This window comes from Myodes glareolus, chromosome 6, assembly GCF_982192425.1.
Source record: "Myodes glareolus chromosome 6, mMyoGla1.1, whole genome shotgun sequence".
NCBI lineage: Eukaryota > Metazoa > Chordata > Mammalia > Rodentia > Cricetidae > Myodes > Myodes glareolus.
In genome coordinates this window covers 929,578-955,450 of record NC_142031.1, presented here as the reverse complement: position 1 = coordinate 955,450, position 25,873 = coordinate 929,578, and the positions used below count along the sequence as shown (strand labels likewise).

Below are 25,873 nucleotides of genomic sequence, written 5' to 3'. Positions count from 1 at the left end.
GTATTAATAGTGTAGCAAAAGTCAGAGGCCATAAACTAGATCAGTGACTCATTGCAGTGAGCACTTGTAAGCAAAGATGGATGAACTAATGGGCACACTGTGTGACTCACTGTGACACACTACGGCTTCCATGACAAGTTGTTTTTTTTTTCTTTTCAATTTTATTTTATTGGGGGTTGGGAGGTTGCAAGGGCAGGAGGTGGTTACGAAGGGATGGGGAAATGAATGGGAACGGAGCACGTGATGTGAAATTCACAAAGAATCAGTAAAAAGTTAAAAAATAGTGATAGTAAATCTTAGTTGAGAAGTGGTGGCGCACGCCTTTAATTTCAGCACTCGGGAGTCAGAGGCAGGTGGATCTCTGTGAGTTCGAGGCCAGCCTGGTCTACATATCTAGTTCCAGAACATCCAGAATTACACAAAGAAATCTTGTCTAGAAAAGAGAAAGCTTATTAGCTGGGTGTGGTGGTGCATGCCTTTATTTGCAGCATTCAGGAAGCAGAGGCAGGCAGATCTCTGAGTTCGAGGCCAGCCTGGTCTACAGAGTGAGTTCCAGGACAGTCAGGGCTACACAGAAAAACTCTGTCTCAAAAACCAATCAAAAAAAATTTTTAAAAACATGTCCAGAGCTAAGGATATAGCTCAGTGGTAGAGATAAGGTTTGGAATTCCTTCTTGGGATTACTGAAAAATTAAATATGATATTCTAGTTCTAGTATGTAGGAGGACCTGAAAGAAGGAGGAAGAAAAGGAGGAGAAAGGAGAGCAGAAGGAGGAAGAAGAGATAGGAGGGGCTGGAGAGATGGCTCAGTGGTTGGGAGCATTGCCTGCTCTTCCAGGGGTCCTGAGTTCAATTCCCAGCAACCACATAGTGGCTCACAACCATCTGTGATGAGGTCTGGTGCCCTCTTCTGGCCTTCAGGCATACATGCAGACAGAATTATGTATACATAATAAATAAATAAATTATAAAAAAGAAGAAGAAGAGATAGGAGACAGGGAGGAGGAGTGGAAGAAGGATGGTAATTTACCCATACATAGGAACTTGTTAGTAAAGCTGTAGCGTGCCAAATGCAAAGATAAATCTTAAAATTTCTCACATTGTAGCCGGTTGGTGGTGGCTCACACCGTCAATCCCAGCACTTGGGAGGCAGAGCCAGGTGGATCTCTGTGAGTTCGAGGCCAGCCTGGTCTACAAGAGTTAGTTCCAGGACAGGCCCCAAAGCTACAGAGAAACCCTGTCTCGAAAAACAAAACAAACAAACAAAATCTCTCACATTGTAAACTGGGCTCTTACTCTGCTGCCTGTCTCGGAAGAAAGAACCCTGGTCAGAGACTGAGCTTCAGGTCTGGGTACACATTGATACCTGGTTCAGAACACAAACTGAGTACTAGGGGCTGCAGAAATGACCCAGTGGCTAAGAACACTGTCTGGTCTTCCAAAGGACCCATGTTCACTTCTCAGTACCTACACTGAAACTCACACCTGTCTGTAACTCCAGTTCCAGGGCTTGGGACACCCTTACACAGATACACATGTAGTCACCCTTACACATGGAGTCAAAACACCAATGAACATAAAGTAAACTATATATTAAAAAACAAACACACTATAAACAGAGTGCTGACCCTGGACTTACTGAGCCACTAATCCTGGTCGCAGACTAAGTGTGGGCAAAGCCTGACCTAGTAAATGTTTGACTTAGGCACAATTGAGCCTTGTCCTGGGTCGTGGGCCAACCTTGAGACTCAAGATGACTCCTGAGTCTCAAGATTAATCATAAAGTCTGGTTGCTACTGATCACACTGGAGCTTCTAGGACTAGCTTGGTTTTGGGAGGCATAGATATCCGCAAAGCTGGCTGCTGACCACAGGTAGGAGTGGAACGCATTGGCTTGGTGAGGGAGCAGACCCCAGAGCACCTTCTCACCTCCCTCTTCTGAGAGAGAAGCACCAACCCGGTCCAAGGGACCCGGTTGCCATCTCCTGGCAACTTCGAGCACTGCGCTCAGAGCCCAGAGGCGGCCGCTCCACTCGTCCGTCCACTTTCTGGAATCAAGTGGAGGCTCTCGACACGGAGACGTCTCTGAGGCATCAGACCCAAACACAAAGTTGTTTCTCTTCGTCAGGGCGGCCGCCCGCCAGCTCCTCTTCGCTGCATCTCTGTGGGCGGCGCGGTTCGGGGGCCCTCGCCGGGGTAGGCAGGACAGGGCGTAGTCGCCGGACCAGGAGGGAGCGGGCGGCGGAGGCGAGTACCAGGAGAGGCGGCAGGGAGAGGAATCCGAACACAATGAGCGCTGCAGAGCCGCGATCGGAGAGTAGCGCTCGGCACCGTGGACCCGGGGCTGGATGAACCTGCGGACGGTGGAGGCATAGGGTCGGACCGGGAAGCACCAGGGTGGTGAAGTCGTGAGGAAGGACCAGGGTCCGAGGACTGGAGGAGAGGACCTAGAGATTGTGGCAGAGTCCAGAGAGACAAGGGGCGGGGCCTGGAGAGCGAAGTGGGGCCTTACAGGACATAAATTGCCAGACTACAACCAAGAGTTGGCCTGAGTTGTGGTTGCTTTGGGCCAAGCAGTGTTGAAGTCTTTTTTGGGGATATCTGGAACCCAGACTATAAATGGCCCAGGTAGGGCTGAAGGAAAGACTCCGAGAACTTCCCTGGCTCTCCCAACCCAGCTTTCCTGTCCCCATCAGTGCTCTTTCCCACCGCCCTTACCTGTATGGACAGCTAGTATTGACCTCCAGCTGTACCTTCACCATTTCTCTCCCACACCGAAAGCCACAGAAAGGAATATAGGGACCATCTATATAGAGATCAAGCCATAGCTCTCTCCACAGGTGGGGAAGCCCAGACCAGGTCTAGAGGGTTTGGGGAAGAGTGGAGAAGCACTGAGTATAGGTGAAATCTGACAATTTATCTTCCTATCTCCACTTCGACCTCACTGACCAGGCCCTGGTGCCTACTGGTACAAAGCTAAGAGGCCTGGGACAGGCAAGACAGCTGTTCCCTGAGAAACAAACAAAAGCTTTTCTTTGTCTGCAGCTGGTAGGGGTGTTGGCAGAAGAGGACACATGCATCTCCGCATACAAAGGGGCAGGGCTGGAAGGGGGTAGATTCACCTTCCATCCCAAGAGACTTGAACCTCCACAGGACTCCCACCCCACAGGGACTAGCCAATGCTCACCCTTGAGTGGCACAGGAATCCCAGGTAGACAATGGCAGCAGCTGGCAGCAACACCAGCAGGAAGACTGTCCCAGGTAGCAGCAGATGGCACAGGAACACAACCAGAGCCCGGCCAGGCAGCAGCAGGGTCCTGAGGCCTTCGGTGGTCAGGATAGGCCACCCTGGGCATACCAGGACTGGGATACGGTAGTCAGCAGACCTTCTTTGGGGTAGCATGGGCGCCGTGTCTGAAGTGCCTCCTTCATCCTCTTCTGCCTCCATCTCCTGCTGCTCACTCATGTCCTGGCGGTGGACCTTGAAGGATGCTTTCCCTAAGATCACAGTAGTAGGCGGTAGGACTAGCTCCCACCGCCAAGCCCAGACTAGAGATCCTTTACCCTCCCCCGGTTCAGTTCACTTCTAGATCCTAGCCACCAGAGAGTGGACTGTTGTCCAGTTTAGTCTAGCGCCGGATATCAGTCTCCAGGGCTACACCCCTGTCACGGTTTCCCCACTACCTTGTTGGGCCTCTTTGCCAGGCAAATGAAGGCAGCTCCTCTGGTTAGGTCTCACACAGCTATCCCTATCTGAGTACTATGGCCCTCCTTCCTTACAGCCCACCCTTTCCCAGCTTCCAGTTCTCCCAAACAATGGCTCCATTTCACAGATCCTGGCTATGACAAATGTCCTATCAAGAGCTGCCATCTAGGGACAAACCATTAACTCATGTCCTAGCCCTAGTCCTTTCAATTCCCCTTTTCTAACAAGTAGGCCCCTCTTTGGTGTCAGTATAAGAAAACACCATAGGGTTGGAGAGAGGACTCAGTGCTTAAGAACACTGGCTGCTTTTCCAGAAGATCTGGGTTTAATTCCCAGCACCCATATAGCAGCTCACAGGTGTCTCCAACTCCAGTTCCAGGGCATCCAGCCTCACACAGACATACACACAGGCAAAACAACAATGCACATAAAATAAAAACAAATAAATCATTAAAAAAGAAAAGATGAAGCCACCAGGTGACTCCATGCTGTGGAGTGGTTCAGAGGATGCTTACTGGAGTACCTGGCAGATAGCAGTCACCCGATGAACAGCCGCTCCAGTTGCTCTGCACTGAATCCAATCCATCGCGGGAGCACACAACAGGCTTTTCAGATGATGAGAACATGCAATCCACTGAAAGCTCCACCATTAACCCCTACTATTGCTAAAATGCCTTCACACGAGAAGTACACAGAGGACAGCATTTAAGCCCTACTTACATAAGCTGTTGACCCTTAATGAGCTAATGTTTCCCCTTCTGTACCATTTCTTCCAGTGGATTTTGTCACTTCCAACTTTCCTTTGAATATCTTCCGATCCTGGACAGCTTTCCAGGTGACATTTGATATGCTTCACGAAAGGCAGCTTGCTTTCACTGGCATGCCTGGCACAGCCAGATGTGACCGTGGCTGTTTGTGTATTTGGGTAATAAATCTAGAGTAAAGAATATTGTAAGGTGACGATAGCTCAGAGGTTCAGGACACATATTGTCCTTGTAGAACGACCTCCGTTTGGATCCCAGCGCCTACTTCAGGCAGCTCACAACCATTTATAACTCCAGCTCCATGAGGCTCTGATGCCTCTGATTTCCTACCCACATATTCATATATCTATACACACACATGCACACACATACACACTCACAAGCATACAACTGAAATAAGAAAAATAAAAATATTTTTAAAAAGTGTTGCAGGAGCTGGAGAGTTGGCTCAGTGGTCCATCTTGCAGAGGACCCAGGTTCTATTCTCAGCGTCCACATGTTGGCTCATAATCTTCTGTAACTACAGTTCCAAAGGGTCTGGTGCCCTCTTCCGGCTTTTGTAGGCACCAGGCATGCATGTAGTACACACATATACATTCTGGAAAAATGTTCATACCCATAAAGTAAAATAAACACATCCAAAAAATTTTAAGTGTTGTAAATTTGCTCCACACTCTTGTAATTTAAAAAAATATATATTTATGGGCTGGAGAGATGGTTCAGCGGTTAAGAGCATTGCCTGCTCTTCCAAAGGTCCTGAGTTCAATTCCCAGCAACCACATGGTGACTCACAACCATCTGTAATAAGGTCTGGTGCCATCTTCTGGCCTACAGGCATACATGTAGACATACTATTGTATACGTAATAAATAATAAATAAATAAATATTTTTTCTTAAAAAAAGAAAAAATATATATTTGTTCGCCAGGTGGTGGTGGCACACACCTTTAATTCCAGCACTCGGGAGGCAGAGCCAGGCAGATCTCTGAGTTTGAGGCCAGTCTGGTCTACAAGAGCTAATTCCAGGACAGGCTCCAAAGCTACAGAGAAACCCTGTCTCAAAAAAAAAGGGGGAGGGGGGTGGAGAGATGGCTCAGTGGTTAAGAGCATTGCCTGCTCTTCCAAAGGTCCTGAGTTCAATTCCCAGCAACCACATGGTGGCTTACAACCATTTGTAATGAAGTCTGGTGCCCTCTTCTGGCCTGCAGACATACACACAGACAGGATATTGTATACATAATAAATAAATAAATTTAACCCCCCCCACACGCACGCAAATATATATGTTTATTTATTTTAGTCTTCACCTCACTGCATAGCCCTTGCCGATTAGCCTAGAACTCAATATATGGACCAGGATGACCTTAAATTCATATAGATACAACTGCCTCTGCCTCCTGAGTGCTGAGATTAAAAATAGATAGGCATAGTGGCCTACAACTTTAAATCCAGCACTTGGGAAGCAGAGGCAGGTGGATCTCTAAGTCTGAGGCCAGCTTGGTCTACAAAGCAAGTTCTAGGACAGCCAGGGATATACAGAGAAACCCTGTATCGAAAACAACAACCAAAAAGTATGCATCATCATGTCTGACTGATATTTTATTTTAAATGTTTTAATGACTTATTTATTTTCTATGTGTAAGTATTTTGGCTCCATGGATGAATATGCACCATGTGCATGCCTGGTGCTCACAGAAGAGGGTGTCAGATCCCCTGGAACTGTGGTTACGAATGGGTTGTGAGCCACCATGTAGGTGCTGGGAATCTCACCCTGGTCCTCTGTAAGAGCAACAAGTGTTCTTAAGTGCTGAGCCATCTCTCTAGCTCCTGATAATTTTTTTGATTATATGTGGGTATGTTCACATGAGTGCAGGTATCCTCAGAGGTGCTTGGGAGACAGAGGCAGGCAGATCTTTATGAATCCGAAGTCAGATTAGTGTACATAATGAGTTCTAGACTAGCTAAAGCTATGTAGTAAGATATATACTGGGACCCTGCCCTCTCTGTCCCAGGCCCAGAGTGAAAGGCCCACATGAAAGCCTTGTTCCTTCAGGGCCTCCTTTCTACCTCTAGACATGAGTCCTTATCATCCCCTGTCCCAGAAATATCCTTGCTTGCTTTCATCCCTTCCCACTGAAATTTCTTCCCTTTCATGGCCTGCACTAGCCTGTCTTAACCTGTTCTCCAGGAGTTACCAACCCCACCGTTCAGATGTCAATGTGAACCTTTCTCTCATTCCAAGCATCTCATTAGGAAGAAGGATAGAACCTAACAGGGTCCACTCCCCAACCCTGTCTGAAGCTAGGAGGAGAGGTGGTTCCAGCCCCAGGTTGGGGTGGGGGCAGGTAGAACGCAGGGTGCCGGGGGAGGGGGCAAGTCAGAACATATCAAAGTTTGTGTTACTTGGAGGAAGGTAGGAAGGAGGTGCTGCCATCCAAGGCATGTTCCTGCTTGTCCTTCCCAACCTGTCCTGGCTTTTGTTCCTGGGAGTGAGGCCAAGAGCTTTAGTAGCCTGCTAGGGAACAAGAGTGTTCAGGCAGAGGCTGCTCCCTGGCAGGCAGAGACTCCCTTCAAATTACTAAATAAACAGTGTCAGGTGACTTCAGCATGGTCCATAAGGAAGCGACAGATCTTTGCCAACTCCTAACTTCAATCTAGCCTCCCAAGAGTAGCACCCACCTCTCAACTTGCAAGAAAAAAAACTTCTGAGGAAGGTCACCAGATTGAAGCTAGCCTAGAAATAGAAGAGGGAGAACCCAGTTCCCTCTGGAGATAATTGGGAGCCAAGGCCCTTCAGAAGGCTAAGAGGTATCTGAGTCCCCCTAGTCGGTGGTGACTTGGGACAGGTAGGGTGAACCAGCAGGAGGCCTCAGGGTGGATGCTCTTCCCAGATGGATTCCAGCAGGCTGGAGCAAGAACTGCAGTGGATGGAGCTGATTTGGGAGGCGGCTCCAGCAGACAAGACAGAGAAACCTCTTACCTCCCAAGCCTGGAGTACTCTGTTCCAGGCAGTGTGGCGGGGTGCTCCCAGCCTGGTGATACAGCTGCTGAGGCAAGGTGCCAGTGTGGAGGAGAGGTAAGCCGCATGACTAGCTCCAGACTTTCTCTAACTAGGGCTGACCGGATAGGAAGCACCCTCACGTATTTCACACCCCACAGGGATCACGCAGGTCGGACTCCGCTCCATCTGGCTGTGATGCGAGGCCACGTGCCCCTTGTACGCCTACTGTTGCAGCGTGGATCCCTGGCAGGCGCAGTTGATCACGTAGGGCGCACACCGTTGCACGAGGCTGCTTGGCACGGACACTCAAAGGTGGCGGAACTACTGTTGCAGCGTGGGGCCTCAGCGGTGGCATGCTCTCAAACGGGCCTCACGCCTCTCCACTGGGCAGCTGCGCTGGGCCGCACACTACTGGTTACATGCCTTCTGGCCGCACCAGGTTCAGACCCTGCTGTGAAGGACTTAAGAGGTTGGACCGCCACACACTGGGCCGCGGCATGTGGGCAACTGCCTGTACTAGAGCTGTTGACTGTGGGAGGCAGCTTAGACCTGGACAGCGCCCTGCTGGTGTCAGCGGTAGCTGGAAGAGCATCAGCCTTGCGGCTTCTTCTGGCACTAGGGGCAAAGGTGGATGCCCTGGACAGCACGGGAGTCACCGCGCTTGGCCTGGCAGCTGGCCTAGGCCACCACCAAGTAGGTCCAGCCTTCACCTGCAATGACTGTGCCGGAAGCCAAAGGGCTTGGTTCTCTGCACTTACTTCCATAAGCTCTGAGGGAGGAGAGGAACAGGCAGGAAGATGCTGAAGCACAGGAGGGCAGGGAGGAGGGGTTAGGAGGTGAGCAGGCTCCCAGTTGGACCCTCCTTATAAAACTTCCCTACTGAATGGTGGCCCATAGCAATGAATTGGGTGAATATTTAAGTTTTTCTGAAACAGCAATTTGCTATGTCGCCTTAGCTGGATCTTTTTTAAAAAATATTTATTTATTATGTATACAATATTCTGTCTGTATGTCTGCCTGCAGGCCAGAAGAGGGCATCAGATCTCATTTCAGATGGTTGTGAACCATCGTGTGGTTGCGGAACTCAGGACCTTTGGAAGAGCAGGCAATGCTCTTAACTGCTGAGCCATCTCTCCAGCCCCTTAGCTGAATCTTGAACTCACATAGATCCTCCAGCCTCTGACTCCTGGGTGCTGGGATTAGTGTGGGCCACCATGTCTGTCAACAATCATTTATTTAAGTATTTGGCTGGGGGCTGGAGAGATAGCTCAGAGGTTAAGAGCATTGCCTGCTCTTCCAAAGGTCCTGAGTTCCCAGCAACCACATGGTGGTTCACAACCATCTGTAATGAGGTCTAGTGCCCTCTTCTGGCCTGCAGGCATACATGCACATAGACTACTGTATACATAATAAATAAATAATAATTTTTTTTTTAAAAAGAGTATTTGGCTGAATCTCAAGAGCAGTGGGGCCCAGGGAGCACCAAGGGTAACAGCCTTTGCACAGTGTTGAATTTGATCCAAGAATTTGAGGCTGCCTCGGATTTCATCCCATTCATTCCCAAAAGAAAAATTGTAGGGATTTTGGCCCGGCAAACACCAGTCCCTCTGAACCAGGGTAATGGGCTCTTTCTCTCTTCGTCCTTTCCTTTTCCAGGATGTGGAGGTTCTGCTGGACCATGGGGCAGACCCACGTATCACGGACAGGAACAACTGCTCTGCACTCCACAGGGCTGCCGCTGGCGGACATCTACCTGTTGTACAGCTGCTGGTGGCCAAGGGCATCGAAGTGGATTCTCAGGACTCACTGGGTCTCACGCCCCTGCACTACGCTGCCCGGAGAGGCCACGTAGAAGTTGTCAGCCATCTCCTGGACAGGGGTGCCCAGGTCAACGCTGCCGGCTGGCTCCGCAAGACCCCTCTGCACCTTGCTGTGGAGTGTGGCCACAGAACCACTACAGATCTTTTGCTAAACCGAGGAGCCAACTCTTCCTTGAGGTCACAGTGGGGTGAAATGGCCCAGACCCTATAGGGTACCTGCCCCAGGCACTGCCTGATTTCCTTTACTAAACAAACTTCTTAAAAACTACAGAAAGATGAGAAATTGGAGCTGTACTTCTAACAAAATTAAGAGTTTAGGGTTATGGAGGATATCTTTTTGTTGAGATTTGTTCACAGGACTGGGCGGTGGTGGTTTAAGCCTTTAATCCCAGCACTTGGGAGGCAGAGGCAGGTGGGTCTCTGTGAGTTCAAAGTCAGTCTTGCCTACAGATCAAGTTCTAGGACAACCAGGGCTGTTGCAAAGAGAAATTCTGTCTCGAAAAACAAAAACCAAACCAAACCAAACCAACAACAAAAACTGCTACCCATTAGGTTATATTCACGTATCAAAAGGATTGTAATTATTCCAGGCAAGTAAGATATCCTTGGTTAGCCGGTGGTGATGGCGCACACCTTTAATCCCAGCACTCGGGAGGCAGAGGCAGGTGGATCTCTATGAGTTCAGGGTCAGCCTGGTCTACAAGAGCTAGTTCCAGGACAGGCTCCAAAACTACAGAGAAACCCGGTCTCGAAAAACAAAACAAAGCAAAAAGATATCCCTGGTTAACAACTACATAAAAAAGAACAACATTGGTCAACATTTTGCCATGTAAATCTCTTATTTGTTTAAATGGCGACACTTGCAGTTTCCAGTTCATGTAAAATATGTTCAAAGTGTACCTTTGTGCTGGACCTAAACAGGATTTACAGATGACAGTATAGTGAAATGTTATAGATCAAAATCTAGATAAACTGCAAAGAATTTCTGCTCAAGGGTGGTGTCTCTGTGTGTGTTAGCCAGAAATCATCATTAAAGGCGTGGGTTTTTTTTTCCTTATGATTCTCTGAATGTCTGGAGTAAATTCATGATTGTTGTTGTTGGTGGAGCTAACTCTGCTGCTTCACTAGGAGTCACAACCCCTGTCCCTGAGCTTCCTTGGGTGATGCCGAGACTTTTTGACCAAAACAGGACAAGAAAAATCCTGAATCCTCCTTCTCGGTAGAGACCACCTATACGGTCATGGAGAAAAACATGAGAATTGTTGGAGAAAGAAGACGCTGACCTCTGTTCTCAGGAGTATAGCTTCTCGGCTCCAGCCTCCTCCACATGAGGGTCGAGTGGTAACAGATTTGATTAAAACCTCTTTTGTCTGTCCGCCACAGGGGCTCCCCCTTACCTGCACTGTTTGCGGGGGATGTACTGTTTGTTTTCGTCTTTCATACTAGTTTCTTCTTTCATCTCTGTGATAAGATGCTTGAAAGAAGAGACGTTTGGCTTGTAGTTTCGGGACACACAGTCCAGTTTATGGATGTATGTTCCATGAGGCTTATGGGAAAGCTTTGCCCACCTGCTGTAAACACCTTTCTGATATTTCCACCAGTGATTTTTTAAAAAGTGTCTTGATTTGTGGCTTTCTTTGTTCTGTTATAAGAAAAATTTCAAGAAGCTGGATATAGTGATACACTTTTTTTTTTTTTTTTTTTTTTTTGAGACAGGGTGTCTCTGGGTAGCCTTGGCTGTCCTGGGACCAGGCTGACCCTTAACTCACATAGGTCTGGCTGCATCTGCCTCCCAAGTGCCGGGATTAAAGGCATTTACTACAACACTTATGAAAGTTTTTTTGTTTGTTTGTTTCAGTTTTTACTGTTTTCAGACAGGGTTTTATTTGATAGTCCAGGCTGGCAGAAACCTATTACAAACCTCCTCTCTTGGACACCTGAGCACTAGAGCTACAGGTGGAAACCACTGTGTTCAGCTCAGAAAACTCTTCTTTAAGTAGAACGCCAACCAAATGTGGACGGGATGACACATTGCCTGGAGGACCAGCTTTCAGCACGGCAGGGCTCAAAGGGAATCCACAGAGTCAGCACATTAGACCAACTCTGAGGGTCTATCTGAGGGTCGCCAGGGAAAAAAGACACTCACTCTGTATTGATGTTTCCTTCTTGATTCTTCTGTGTTCTTCTAGTCTTCATTTCCTGGAGATTTCATTCTCTCATTCTTGATGTTTTCCTTCTAATCTATTTTAACTCTCTCTTTATTCTTTCTCTTACATCTTATAACCCCAGCAAAATCTTTCAGGCAGTATAAAAATTACAATGTGGTTACATTCTGTTTTCCAAGTGAATGATTACAGTGAATACAAAGAAAAAAAAAACAGCATGTTTTCTGTATCCCTTACGGAATTAAACATTTTACATATTACAATTGAAAAGCAAATTATCCCAAGGACTCATGTACATTCATAGTCAAGCAAGTTTTTATAGATTAACAGTATGTAAGCAAGCAAGATATTCTTTTGCTAGCAGACTGTGTTTTATGGTTACAAAGAAAGGGCCAATCACTTTCTTACTTATCTTGAAAGGTAATCTTATTAGGAATCTTAAAGGAATCACAAATCTAAACTTATATATGAAAAGAATCACTCAGCTCTACTTTAAATCTTTAGGGTGCATATCCACTCAACAATAGTTTCTTTTATCAGGAGATTGAGGGCAGGAATGGGTACAGTAATTAATCACTACCTTTGATCATTAACCAGCCCTAGCAAGAAAGGCACGTCAGCTAATAATAATTGGACTGCTTTGTTCTTGTTCCCTGACCTTAACAAGTTCCTCATTCAACTCTGGGTCTTTCTAAACTCTAGATTTTCTTCTTTTGCAAAAAAAATTTTCTTGCCAAATTACTTTCCCTTGGTTTGTGTGTTCCTTTCTGCAACACTTGAGATTTTTTTCTTCACTTCCATATGCTCCCCCCAACAAAAATAAGTACATATTATTAATTTTTTGTTTGCTTTTGTTGTTTGTTTTAGCTTTTTGAGGCTTGGTTTTCCTGCTTCTGCCTCTCCAGTGCTTGGGACACCACCACATGCAACTAGTCGTCAGTTTTTTGAGTCACACAGATCCTGTCTCACGGCTGAAAAGAAAGGGAAGCAAGGACTGTCGAAGGGCAAGCAAGCAAGCGAAGTTTATTCCGAAATAGAGAAGCCAGTCCCAGTAGCAGTGTGGGGGTGTCTCGAAAATGAGCTGCCTTAATTTGAATACGTATGTGGAATTTTGATTGGTTGATGGGATCAGGTGAAAGGGTGCATGTTCAAGTAAGTCTCTGAAAAGTTCCAAGAGGTCAGAGAATTCAGAACTAAAAGAAACAAAAGATGGTAGCCAACTTCTTCTTAAGTCAGTCAGAGCTTTACTCTAAGTAAAGGTGATGTGCTGCTCTTACAAAGTCTAGTCCCACCCCGACCCCCAGCTTGGCCTTCATCTCCCTATAGCATTTTTTTTTTTCCCCTACCACACCCGGCTCTGGGAGCCCTTCATTCCCCGAACTTGGCTTTCTATACCCATAGGAGGTTAGCTTTCATCCCGTAGGCACATCTTTTTCAGAACAGTAGATACCTTTGCTTATCTGGGCCTGCGACTCAGACTAGCTGCCATACAGGGGTGTAGTGGCGCAGGCCTTAAACCCCAGCACTCGGGAGGCCGAGGTAGACGGAGCCCTGAGAGTTCGAGGTGAGCGTGGTCTCCAAAGCGAGCTCCAGGACAAACTGCTACACAGAAAAATCCTGCCTCGAAAAAAACCCCAAAAAATAAAACAAATAAGCAAAATTAGATTAGCTGCTTTTAGAATGAAGCTGCCTTGACTTAATTTCTGTCACTCATTTAGGGACAACTAACTGATGACCACACAAGAGCAGGCCACTGAAGGTTCTTTCGTTTCTGGAAATCTGATTTCCGTGCGCAACTGCCTTTCCTGTCCTCCTCAGCCCCGCCGCCTCGATCCTTCCAGTCCCTGACATCAGCTCCACGCATCCGGTCCGTTCTGCTGCTCCCCGTGCTTGCTGACCGTCACGCACAACGGAACTCAGGGAGCAAGCCTAGGGGCATCCCGGAAGACTGTGCGCGCGCACACCCGGCCTGGCTGGTCTCTCTGCCCGTTGACCCGGAAATGCTTATGGCAGCCGCTCGGATCGCGGGAGCCCAGAATGGTGTTCCTTACAACGCGGCTCTGGCTGCGGAACCGCCTCACCGACCGGTTCTGGCGGGTCCAGGAGGTGCTGAAGCACGCTCGGGTGAGTGCGCGTGCTGGGATCCCCGGGGGCGCGGGAAAGGTTGTGCGCTACCATCCAGACTCCCATCTTTTTCTTCTTCCAGCATTTTAGGGGTAGGAAGAACCGCTGCTACCGGCTGGCCGTCAGGGCGGTAACCAGAGCCTTCGTGAAGAGCACGCAGGCCCGCAGACTGAAGAAGCGGAACCTGAGGACCGTAAGCACCGACCCTGGGGGTCCCATCCCGACCCCCAAGCTTGTCCTTCATCTCCCCGAGAGCTAGGCTCTCCTCCACACTCGACTACAGGAGCTTGGCCTTCATTCTCTTGGAGTTCACCTCACCCTGGATAGAAACTGTGTGAAGGGCGAAAGGACCGGCATTGGCACAAGACAACCCTAGACCAAGTTCTCAGCGCAAAGGAGATTGATTTGCCCCAGTGGGACAAAATGCATGGGAAAAGAGACAAGACAGGAGCTAGAGGACCGGGAGAAGGGCGAGGGATGCTTATCCCATAGCGACAAAGGTCTGCCGTGGATAGAGAAGAAACAGGCTTGCCCCACAGGCAAATGACAGTTTAAAAAGGTGAAAGAGGAAGCCTCCTGTTAGGATGGGGTGTTTATTTTTAATAGGACAGGTTAGTCAGGGTAGCCACAGGGGGCTTTTGCTGGACTTCAATATTTGGATAGCTGGACCTTGGTAGTCAGCCTCAGGAGGAGGAAGTGACCAAATAAAGGCTAGCTTTGGGAGTGTAATCTAACAATTTTTAGCAAGGAAGAGGGAAGAGTGGAAGGACAAGGCCTGCCCGAGCCATATTTGTTATGCTCGGACCTACTAGCGTCCCTTCAAAGGGTTTTGGTTTGTGCTTTTGCAGTTTGAGAGCTGTACTTGGAGCCTAGCTTGTAGCTGTTACAAGTACCTATGAGTAAGTCGGCAGGCCCATATGATAGGAGTCAGAAAGTGCTCCCTAAGGCTGGAGAAATGGCTGCAGGACTCGCTGGTCTTCTGTATCATCCGAGTTCTGTTCACAGCACCCTCATGAGGCAACTCACAACTGCCCATACTTCTAACTGCAGGGGATCTGACTCCTGGTCTCCATAGGCACCCATATACACATTTTCCACACATGACATACCCATATTTATACAAATGACCCCCCCAACCAGAATGTGGGTACATCATGATATCTGTGTTCACAGTCTGAATAATGTTGATTTGAGTTTCTGTTTGTTTTCAAATGCACCAGCCTTTGGAGTAGGGTGGTATTGCCCCAGGACCTGGTGATTTGTGCTGCACTGTTGTGAAAATATGGGGGTGTCCCTTTATAGTATGTAAAGTGAGTGTTTGCTGCCTCAGTGGAAGGGTCTCAGGGCTTGGGACAGTCTCATGGTCACCCTGGGATTCTCATGTGGGTTCAAACTTGAGAATTTTAGGAACTACTGTACCTTTGTGTGAAAAAAAAAAGATTAAAAGATCACTCTCACTCTGCAAAACAAACAACAACCCACTGATGTTTAATGTGTAAGAACAGAGGCACGTACCAGTTATACTGAAGAAACCTAACATTGCTGTCTCCAGGTCAGGGTCTCTTTGATTCGTACTTCTAGATTCTTGTGTCTTTCCAGATGTTAAGGTGTTTGCAGCCAGATCCTTCAAGGATTCTCCCTTCCATAGAGTTTGCTATGTTCCTCTGTCTGCCACAGAATCTCAATCTTTGTTTTATTGGTACATGCACATGGTTTGCACTGGGCGACTTCCTTGCTTGTCTTTTTTTTTTTGATGGGGGAGAGGGAGGCAGTACTTGGGATTGAATGACCAGGGCCTTGAGCATGCTAGGCATGGGTTCTCTGTGTGTACATGTACTCATGCATATGGATGGATGTGGAGGTTAGGAGGTTAGGGGTAACAGTTCTAGCCTTCCGCCTTGTTGAGGCAGGAGCTGCCTTGCTGATTGTGCTATACCCTGTACTCTAAGCTAGCTGGCCTATGAATTTATGGCTTAACCATAGGAGTGCTAGGATTGTAGATGGATGCTACAACTTCCAGCTTTTTTTTAATGATTTATTTTTATTTCATGTGCATTGGTATTTTGCCTGCATGCATGTCTGTGTGAGGGTGTTGGATCCTCTGGAGGTAGAGTTACAGGCAGTTGTAAGCTGTTATGTGGGTGGTGGGAACTGAACCCAGATCCTCTGGAAGAACAGCCAGTGCTCTTAACCGCTGAGCCATCTCTCCAGCCCCACATCCAGCTTTTTCACTTGAGTTCCAGGAATTGAGCTCAGGTCATCAGAATTGCCAAGTAATATGAGCCATCTCTGTGGCCTATAGATTTCTGAGTTGTGTCCCCAGCCAGTTTCATGTGCGTGTGTGGTAGGTAAAGGTCAGTCTCAAGTGTTATTCCTCAGAGGCCATCCACCTGGTTTTTGTTTGTTTTTTGTTTTGTTTTGAGATGAGGTCTCTAACTGGGGTCTGAACATGGTAGGGTGCCTGGCCTGCAAGCTCCAGGGAAATCATTTATCACAGAGCACTAACTACCCAGACTGGACTTGAACTCATTCTATGGCCTAGCTTTGCAATCACGTGTCAGGTCTTCTGGGAGCTGGGGTTACAGGCCTACACTACCAGGTCTAGCCTTGCCTGTCTGCCTGTCTTTTATTGGGTTTTGTTTGTTTTGTTTTTGAGATAGAATCTTGCCATATAGCCTTACCCACCCTGAAACTCACTGTATAGACCAGACCAGGCTGGCCTCAAGTTTGAAGTTGTTCCTTTACTTTTTTTTTTTTAAGACAAGATTTCTCTGTGTAACAACCCTGGCTGTCCTGGAACTTGGTTGGTAGGCCAGGCTGTCCTGGAACTTGCATGCCTGCACCTCTGCCTCCTGAATGCTGGGGTTAAAGGCTTGGACCACCACCACCATTTTTTTTTCCTTTTAGTAATTTTTTTTTTTTTTTTTTTTTTTTGTGACAGGGTCCCACTGTGTAGCTCTGGATGTCTTAGAATTTGCTATGTTGACCAGGCTGTTTTCTAACTCCCAGAGATGTGTCTTCCTTCTGAGTGCTGGCATTAAAGGCTTGTACCACCAGTACTGTCTGTGTGCATTGCTTTTTTGAGACAATGTCACAAATTATAACCTAGGCTGGGTCTAACTCCTGATCGTCCTGCTTTTTCTTATGGAGTTCTGTCTGCTTGTGGTTCAGAGTAGGGCTTGTCTGTATGAAGTATATCAGCCTTTGCTGTTTGTCCTAAAAGCCTGTTTACCTGAGAAGAAAACATCTTTTCTACTTATTTTTACAATCAATTTTTAGTTCAGTCAGAACCTTTGCTGGAAACAAGATGTGGATACAACATTCAGAAATCAGTATCAAACCTTCCTGAAGCATGGTGTGGTGGTATAGACCCTTAGTTCCAGCACTTGGGAGCCAGAGAGAGGCAGATTTCTGTGAGTTTGTGGGCAGTCTGGTCTACATAGTGAGTTCAAGGATAGCCAGGGCTACATAGTGAGACCCTGTTTCCAAAAAAAGAAAGAAAGAAAGAAGTCAATATCAAACATCTATTTTTAACTGATTTTTATTGAGCTCTACATTTTTCTCTGTTCCTCTACCTGCCTCTTCCTTCCCCTTCAACCCTCTCCCAAGGTCTCCATGCTCCCAATTTGCTCAGGAGATCTTGTCTTTTTATATTTCCCATGTAGATTAGAGCCATGTATGTCTTTTTTAGTGTCCTCATTATTGTCTAGGTTCTCTTGGATTTTGATTTGTAGGCTGGTTTTCTTTGCTTTAGGTTTAAAAACCACTTATGAGTGAGTACATATGATAATTGTCTTTCTGGGTCTGGGTTACCTCTCTCAAAATGATGTTTTCTAGCTCAATTTGCCTGCAAATTTCAATATGTCGTTATTTTTTTATGCTGTGTAGTACTCCATTGTGTGAATGTACCACATTTTCCTTATCCATTCTTCAGTTGAGGGGCATTTAGGATGTTTCCAAGTTCTGGTTATGACAAACAACCAGATATGCTATGAACATAGTTGAGCACATGTCCTTGGGGCACGATTGAGCATCCTTTGGATATATACCCAAAAGTAGTATTACTGGGTCTTGAGGAAGGTTGTTTCCTAATTTTCTGAGAAATCGCCACACTGACATCCAAAGGGGCTGTACCAGCTTGCATTCCCACCAGCAATGCAGGAGTGTTCCCTTTACCCCACAACCTCTCCAGCATAAGTTGTCATCAGTGCTTTTGATCTTGGCCATTTTTACAGGTGTAAGATGGAATCTCATAGTTGTTTTGATTTGCATTTCTCTGATGACTAAGGATGTTGAACATTTGCTTAAGTGTCTTTCAGCCATTTTAGATTCCTCTGTTGAGAGTTCTCTGTTTAGGTCTGTACTCCATTTTTTTTTTATTTGATTATGTGATGTTTTGGTGTCCATTTCTTGAGTTCTTTGTATATTTTGGAGATCAGATCTCTGTCTGATGTGGGGTTAGTGAAGATCTTTTCCATTCTGTAGGCTGTTGTTTTGTCTTGTTGATCGTGTCCTTTGCTTTACAGAAGCTTTTTAGTTTCAGGAGGTCCCATTTAATTAATTGTTTCTTTCAGTGTCTGTGCTGCTGGGGTTCTATTTAGGAAGTGGTTCCCTGTGCCAATGTGTTCAAGTGTACGTCCCACTTTCTCTTCTATGAGGTTCAGTGTGACTGGCTTTATGTTGAGGTCTTTAATCCATTTTCAAACATCTATTTTAATTCCAGCTCTGGATTAATCGAATTTCAGCTGCCTCCCAGGAACATGGCTTACAGTACCCAGCATTCATGGTCAACTTAATTAAGGTAAGTTGAGGGCCTTATTGAGGTGTTGAGCATTTAAAGGAATTAGCCCATCAGATGTCGATGGGTAGACATGAGTGTTAGGCCTGCACCCTGAACTACTTTCTGTTGTTTCTCTGGAGTTCTGGAAACCTACCTGCTTTTCCCTTGCCTTGTTGATAGTTCAGCACATTGTAAATAGAGCATGCCATACAGTTGACTGTTTTGGGATATTCAATCACACTGTGAATCCTGAATTTGCGGTTGCATTAATTAAATAAAATCAACCTTGGGTCAGGAGGAAGAGCCAGCAACTAGTTGACAGAAAGTAATCAAAAAGTCAGAGGGAGTCTGGAAGACGGATGGAGAGATTCAGGGAGGGACTTTGAGTGTGGCAGTGTTTTTTGGTTTGGTGGAGCAAAGGATGCTCTATTTCTGAGATGCTGGAAGGCCAGCCAGTTGCTTCTCAACCTTTCTGAGCTAGCAGGTTTTCACCCCAACCTCTGACTCCTGAGTTTTATTGATAAACAGAACGATAGAGATTTGGTGAAAAACTACATTTGTTGGTGGCAGCAGGAGGTGAATCCAGTGGACATAAAAGTCCCACCAGGCTGCTGCCTAACAGGTGACCCAGTAACTGCAGCCACAACTACTGGCTGAAACAGCTGTAGATTCAGGTGCAGCCGTTGTACTGGTGAAAAAAAAAACATTTTGGTCCCCAATGTGAGGTGCCAAATGTAACACGTCTTTCTTTGAACCACCAGCTCCTAAATAATGACATGGAGATTTTTTTTTCTAATTATGAAAACTTGACCTTAGCTTAGGCTTATTCCCAGCTAGCTCTTTAAAACTTAAATTAGTTGGGCTGGAGAGATAGCTCAGAGGTTGAGTGCTGACTGTCCTTCTGGAGATCCCGAGTTCAGTTCCCAGCAGCCACATGATGGTTCACACCCATCCGTAATGAGATCTAGTGCCCAGAACACTGCATACATAGTAAACAAACAAACAAAGAAATCTTTTTTTTTTTTTTAAAAAAAAAAAACCTTAAATTAGTCTGTTTATACTAATCTACATTCTGCCACATGGCTAGTTACCTCTCATCCATACAGCACAGCCTACTTCCTCCATGTCTCTTCCCAGAGTTCCTCTCTCGGCCTGGAAGTTCCGCCTAGTCTCTCCTGCCTAACTTTTGGCCATTCAGCTCTTTATTAAATCAATCAGAAGGTGCCTTAGGCAGGCAAGGAAGGACAGAGACACATTCTCACACAGTGTGATTAAATATCCTGCAACAGTTGCCAGTTTATATGTTTCTGTATGAAAGAAAAAAAGGTAGAAAACTAACTTTAACTTTTGAGTTTGAGGTTTGTTTTGTTTTTTAATTTTATGTACAGAAGTTATTTTGCCTGCATGTATGTCTGTGTATTGCATCTATGCCTGGTGTCCTTCAATGCCAGAAGAGTTATAGATGATTATGAACTGCCCTGTAGGTTCTGGGAATTAATCCTGGGTCCTCTGGAAGAGGGGAGTAGACATTCTACTTCTACCTTGTCACAGACTTGGTGTAGGGTCCTCTGCATGAGCTGAGGTGATGTTGTATCTCCCATTCTACTGATGTGGGCCTGAAACTCAATCCCAGGTGTGCATGGTATGGTGGTGCATAACAGCAGTCAGGGTGGGGGAGGGGAGGACGTGGAGGAGTGGATCTCTGGAGTCTGAGGCCAGCCTGGTTTAAATAGTAAGTTCCAGGACAGCCAGAGCTACATAACAGATTTTTGTCTCAAAACAAAACAAGAACACCAAGTCAGTCAGTCCCAGGTCACTCAGTGCTTGATAGCAGTATTTACTATATGCAGCCCATCCCCTTCTTTTCTCGGCTCACTGGTGGAAGTTACCTGCTTTCTGAAATCACCTGTTACTTTTATTATCATGCTGGGGATGGAATCCAGGGCCTTGTGCATAAGCACTCTGCCACTCAGTTACACTCCCAGCCCTATAGGCTCTCTCTCCTTTAAGGAAGAGTCTCACCGTGAACTCGCCTGCTTCTGCTGGCCCTGTAGTCTTAATGAGCTTATGTATCTCTGAATTACAGTAAAGGATTAGCCCAGGCCAGAAGGCTTAGTGCACAAGTGACCTCTGACCCTAATTATGGGCTTGGGCTTCAGCTGGCTCTTCTTTGTCACAGCTTCTACAAGACTCTTCCTTGTCCCTACCCACATTTATCCTACAGTATCCTGCTATGTTTTACAGGCAAGATGTTCTTGCTCTGCCTATCCCACAGTTCTCAACTGTTCCATACCAGTGGAGTGGTGCTAGCTACTCTAGATTCACTAGAGGTCTTATGGCTGCATCCTCCTGTCTTTTCCCACGTGGGATCTCCTGTATTCTACTGAAGTAATTTCTGTTGTCTTTTGTTGTCTTTTGATAGGGTCTCACTATATAGTCTTTGGCTAGCCTGGAATGCATAGAGATCTGCCTGCTCTGCCTCCACAGTGCTGGAATTAAAGGCGTGCACCACCATTACCTACCTAGCTTTCTCAAATGGTTTCTGATGCTTACTACAGGCTGTGGTTCTTTGTCTTCCCAGTGCCAGGTGGAGCTCAACAGGAAGGTACTTGTGGACCTGGCCATCTATGAACCAAAGACTTTTAAATCTTTGGCAGCTTTGGCTAAGAGGAGGCAGCAGGAAGGATTTGCTGCAGCTCTGGGGGATGGAAAGGAGCCAGAGGGCATCTTTTCCAGAGTGGTACAGTACCACTGAAGACTGCAGTGCTGTGGAAATTGTTATAAGCAAGATAGGCGCAAAAGGATTGTCTAGTTACCAGTAAAGCCTGATTTGTATTTATTTACATTTTAGCAACAGGCCTGAGAGAAAAGTTTTTTACCCAGTGATATATCCCCAAAACTATCATGTAAAGTTTGTACAAATAAAGCCTTTGCAGTGTTCAGCTTGTGAGTTATTTTCTGGCATCAGACAAACACACCTTTATATGCATAAAGCCTCTGCAGCACCCATGTACTTGTCATTGACTGCCTGTTATGGGAGAGGCTGATACATGGGAATAGTAGGATTCGGCTTTGCATGCTGCTTTTCCCTATAAGCAGGGGTTCTATACCAGGTTTCTGAAATGACCCTGTTTTCTGGTCTTCCTTAATAAGTACCCCAGTGTGTAAACTTACTGTAAACAGGATTGATATTAACCTCTTTATATATATGGCACACACACACACACACACACACACATATATATATATATATATATATGGCATGTGTGCAGTGGTTCAGCTGCTGAGCCAGACAGGGTTTCTCTGTAGCTTTGGGGTCTGTTGATCCTGTATAATGGAGACTCTGTCACTCTTCCTCCTGCAGTGGATAATGTGTCAGGTTAGGCCCAACTCTTGTTCTCTTGGGATCCTGGCTCACTTGAGCCTTCTGTCTTTCTAAAACACCTTATTTCCATGCCTCTATCAGGTTCTGTAGTTTGCACTCCCTTACTGTCATTATGGTATCCACTGTTTGCCTCCCATGATTTGGTCCACCAAAGCCACTTCCTGGAGACCCTGACCATGATTTACTTTGTTCTCTGTTATAGTAAAATCTTATCAGACCATTTTTCAGTCTGCTTTGTGGGGAGACAGTATGGTAGGACACAAGGGTACTCAGCCCAGTCGGGAACCACTGACGGACCAAAGTGAAGACACTATTAAAGTCCAGTGGTGAGCCAGTGAGTTTACTGGGTTATGTACGGGAGCAGAGATGACTCACAGCTCTCTCACCAAACCCCACCATGACATGATGGTGACTCATGAAGACTGGAGTGCACTGCACAGCTTACAGGCAGTTCAACAACCAGGAGAGTCTTTTCCAGGCAGCCTGGCTTGTCTGACAGTCTCTCAATTGTCCTTACAGCTGATGATAGACATGCTTGGGGAGGGACCTAATGAGTTTGGCCAGTTTCAGGGACATCCTGAACCTATTTTGTTAAATAGTGTCTCTAAATAGCCCAAACTGTCCTGGAACTCACTTTGTTGACTAGGCTGCTTCAAACTGAGAGGTCCACCTGCTTTTGTCTCCTGAGTGCTGGGATCGTAGGCATGTGCCACCAGGCCTGGCTACTTGTATCTTAAAAAACTTCCCTGATGAATTAACTGTTTTATTTCCTTTAAGAATATCCTTTTGTCTTCACTAACTTCCTCCTCAAGGTGAAATGTTTATCTTGGAGAAACTGTTATACAATGGCCAGCCATGTTTATCTAGGAAAGGCCCAATTCTGCTTTGTTCGTTGACCCCCTGCTATAGGAGAACCCGCAGTGCCTGTCTCCTGCAGTGGGGACCATGCTGTACTTAGTGCCACTGTCCCTCATCTTATGCCACCATTGCTTGGGAATCATTCTGAGCTCTTTCTTTGGATTCAGTGCCCACTCCTAGCACCATATATAATTAATTAAGTCCTGAACATCTGCCTCCTGCATTTTGTTGTTGACAGTTTCATGTAGCTCAGTCTAGGCTGAACTTACAAAGAAAGAAGGGTAACTCTGAATTCCTGATCTTTGCCTCTACCTCCCAAGTGCTGGGATCATAGGTATGCAGCACCAGGCCTAGTTTCTGGGACACAGGGTATTGAACCCAGAGCTCCATGAATGCTAGGCAAGCACTCTTATCAACTCAGCTATATTCCCGGTCCCTAAAGATGACTTGGGGCCAGGTGGTGGTGATGCATGCCTTTAATCCCAACAGGATTAAATCTCGGGAGGCAGGGGCAGGTGGATCTCTGAGTTTGAAGCCAGCCTAGTCTACAAGAGCTAGTTCCTGGATAGGTTCCAAAGCTGCAGAGAAACCCTGTCTCGAAAAACTGAAAAAAAAAAATCACTTGGATTGGGGCTGGAGAGATGGCTCGGTGGCTAAAAGCATTTAACTACTTCTGAGGACCCAGTTCAATCCTTTGTACCCACACTGCAGTTCACAACTGTCTGTAATGACAGATCCAGGGGATTTGACACCCTCATACAGGCATGAATGCAGACAAAACACCAATGTACATAAAAGAAATTAAATAAAATCTTTCAAAACAGATCACTTGGATATGTCTTCTGTTTTCATTATCACTGTCGGCCAGCTTAATTTTGGCTTCCATTACTGAAGAGTCCTACAAGGTCCCTTTGAATTTTTTAGTTTTTGTCATCAGTTTAAAGGTCACTGCACTAAGTATTTGTGTTTTACTTACAAAACTGTCATTCATTAGCCAGTGGTTATTGAATAGATGGGGTAGAAGATAACAGACCCTTTTGGCCCCATCACTGAGCTCTGTTTTGTAGTTAATAAAGACAACAGGTGCTGCAGACCCCTGTGAGTTGTACCCAGCATCCCTATCCAGCCTAGGTTTCTCTTCCTTTTGGGTGTTAACAGCCATCTCCGGTACCAGAGTCTGACTTGAGCCATCAATCTCTTCCAATCCTTTGGCCAGCTTCAGTTTAGGGAATGGGCAAGCAGCTAGGCAGCGACAACCTTGGATCCTTGTGTCCACCTTGGAGTTGCAGCCTAGGGAGGAGATAGGTGGTCAGCAATATGGGCAGCATGGGTAGAGGACAGGAGATGTGGTCTTTGTTGGATGTGCTTAGGCAATGGAATCAAATCAACCCACTACCGCTGGACTGTGAAATGCTGGCTATTGGCAGCTTTGTTTGACGCTCAAGATACTTGAATGGGACCTATCCAGGAACCTCCTTCCCTTCCAGCGTCCTCCCAGTTTTCCCACCGAAGCTGTAATCTTGGTGAAAGCTTAAGACAACTGAGTATTGACAGGTAATAACCACATCTAGTGCATAGTTTTGGTGAAACTACACAAGTCAGGAATGGAATCAGGGATATTCGTAAACACTGTCTATAGGGTCAACTCCAAGCCTTTTCCTACCGACCTTCAAAATCTCTGGCCATTCTTCGTCTGTACCTGCCACAAAAAAAAAATCTCACTTTTCCACTTTTTAATTTGCGCTTAAAAATATTTATTTATGGGCTGGAGAGATGGCTCAGCGGTTAAGAGCATTGCCTGCTCTTCCAAAGGTCCTGAGTTCAATTCCCAGCAACCACATGGTGGCTCACAACCATCTGTAATGAAGCCTGGTGTCCTCTTCTGGCCTGCGGACAGAATACTGTATACATAATAAACAAATAAATAAATATTTTAAAAAATATTTTATGTATGTATGCCTGCATGACAAAAGGCATCAGATCCCATTATAGATGGGTGTGAGCCATTAATGTGGTTGCTGGGAATTGAACTGAGCTCTGGAAGGGCAGCCAGTGGGTTTTTTTTTTTTATGTTTTGTAGTAGATCATCTTATTTACATTGATTTAGAATCATTTAACATTCTTAAATCACTAAGAAATGCTTTACTTTTGTAAATTATAAAGGAAAAGAAACTACAGAGAAAGTGTTCTTCATTAAGCATGTCTTTCACTAGCTCCAGGACCTTGGAACACTGAAACATCCTACCAGCAGAGGCTGGAAATGAGACTGCTCTGTGCACGGTGCAGTCTTCACCCAGGACACTGTGCTCTCTCTCCTGACATTTACACAGGAAAAGACAATGATTCTTATCATTGGGTAATTGAAATACACTTTGGAAATCAAATGTCAGCAGTGGAAGAGGGGGAACCAAGCCCTGGTTGGCAAAGCTCTGGATCCAGAGGCTGATGGCTATCCCACATGACCAGTAACTTTGGTCCAACAGGGTAGGACACACCTTCCACACCTGACTAGAACAATCTAATCAGATTCTGAGGTGAAGTGGACAGAGTGACTGAGTTGCTCAAGAGTGCCTCCAGGGCCCTAGCACCCACTCTCCAGCTGCTTGGTTATCTTCAATGAAACAAAAGCAAACAGATTCCAAGGGGAGTGACAGACATCTCAACAGACCCTGTCAGCCCCATGGCACTGGTGGGGTATGTTGCCCCTAGGTCCTAGAGAGGACGGCCTGTCAGGAGAGATGTATTTCAGAGCCTCCATGAGGTTTGTTGAAAGGGAAACTAATCACTTCACAACGCTGTGCAGCTTAATGCTTCATTTTGAACTGTAAGCATGGCCTTTAATTTTTTAAGCTCTCTACTACATGCGATTCTATGTTTTTAGTGCAAGAAGAGTTCAAGTGTTTTACCCTGTCTGGGCCAGAAGCAAGTCACCTACCAGAGGAGAGGATATTTCCACCAGCCCAAAGGCCACACATCACTGCCTGGGGGCTGTCACCATGACCTTCTATGCAGAGGTGTCATCGTGTAGTTTTGCTGTTAATGGCTGGTTCAGAGGGCTCTGTAGGCAGGGATCCATGTTGCTGTTCTGGGATGCCCTGGCCATGGAGAGGGGCTGCTGCTCCTGATCTAGTTTCCAGTTGATCGTTTTCCAGCACTTGTGTGGGTGACACCATTTACTGTCCCCTTCACCACATCAGTCTCATCCTCGCAGCCAGTGCTCTCAACAGCTAAGCAAGCCTATCTTTCCAGTTCCTTAACCTGCACTTTCGA

At 46.2% G+C, this 25,873-nt stretch overlaps 3 protein-coding genes across 4 annotated transcripts; 2 read left to right on the top strand and 1 right to left on the bottom strand.

The window, feature by feature from the left end:
* Positions 1 to 461: 461 nt before the first annotated feature.
* Tmem278 (transmembrane protein 278) lies at positions 462 to 7,575 on the bottom strand. 2 transcript variants are annotated; one of them, XM_085690202.2, is made up of 3 exons: positions 7,451 to 7,575; positions 3,188 to 3,498; positions 462 to 2,354 (listed from the first exon to the last, which is right to left on the bottom strand). In XM_085690202.2, exons 2-3 carry the CDS (start codon positions 3,464 to 3,466, stop codon positions 2,094 to 2,096), a joined length of 540 nt encoding a protein of 179 aa, XP_085546328.1. In that variant the 5' UTR covers positions 3,467 to 3,498; positions 7,451 to 7,575; the 3' UTR covers positions 462 to 2,093. The 2 variants fall into 2 exon arrangements, with proteins under 2 accessions (XP_085546328.1, XP_048273124.2); XM_048417167.3 differs by lacking the exon at positions 7,451 to 7,575 and adding an exon at positions 3,685 to 4,652.
* On the top strand, positions 6,873 to 10,348 carry Ankrd65 (ankyrin repeat domain 65). The gene is made up of 3 exons (XM_048418249.3): positions 6,873 to 7,546; positions 7,630 to 8,164; positions 9,128 to 10,348. The coding sequence occupies exons 1-3, from the start codon at positions 7,362 to 7,364 to the stop codon at positions 9,500 to 9,502; spliced, it is 1,095 nt and encodes a 364-aa protein (XP_048274206.1). The 5' UTR covers positions 6,873 to 7,361; the 3' UTR covers positions 9,503 to 10,348.
* A 3,073-nt stretch (positions 10,349 to 13,421) lies between these two features.
* Positions 13,422 to 21,302, top strand: Mrpl20 (mitochondrial ribosomal protein L20). Its single transcript, XM_048417211.2, has 4 exons — positions 13,422 to 13,580; positions 13,663 to 13,773; positions 18,304 to 18,381; positions 20,942 to 21,302. The coding sequence occupies exons 1-4, from the start codon at positions 13,494 to 13,496 to the stop codon at positions 21,113 to 21,115; spliced, it is 450 nt and encodes a 149-aa protein (XP_048273168.1). The 5' UTR covers positions 13,422 to 13,493; the 3' UTR covers positions 21,116 to 21,302.
* Positions 21,303 to 25,873: the final 4,571 nt, after the last annotated feature.

Bases quoted from the DNA above. Each gene is read 5' to 3' on its own strand.
- Tmem278 (XM_085690202.2), bottom strand. From the start codon at position 3,466: ATGAGTGAGCAGCAGGAGATGGAGGCAGAAGAGGATGAAGGAGGCACT. The intron at 2,355-3,187 runs GTGAGCATTGGC...CACCGTCCGCAG, and splicing joins GATTCCTGTGCCACTCAAGG to GTTCATCCAGCCCCGGGTCC.
- Mrpl20 (XM_048417211.2), top strand. From the start codon at position 13,494: ATGGTGTTCCTTACAACGCGGCTCTGGCTGCGGAACCGCCTCACCGAC. The intron at 13,581-13,662 runs GTGAGTGCGCGT...TTCTTCTTCCAG, and splicing joins AGGTGCTGAAGCACGCTCGG to CATTTTAGGGGTAGGAAGAA. The intron at 18,382-20,941 runs GTAAGTTGAGGG...TTGTCTTCCCAG, and splicing joins TCATGGTCAACTTAATTAAG to TGCCAGGTGGAGCTCAACAG.
- Ankrd65 (XM_048418249.3), top strand. From the start codon at position 7,362: ATGGATTCCAGCAGGCTGGAGCAAGAACTGCAGTGGATGGAGCTGATT. The intron at 7,547-7,629 runs GTAAGCCGCATG...CACACCCCACAG, and splicing joins GGTGCCAGTGTGGAGGAGAG to GGATCACGCAGGTCGGACTC. The intron at 8,165-9,127 runs GTAGGTCCAGCC...TTCCTTTTCCAG, and splicing joins CTGGCCTAGGCCACCACCAA to GATGTGGAGGTTCTGCTGGA.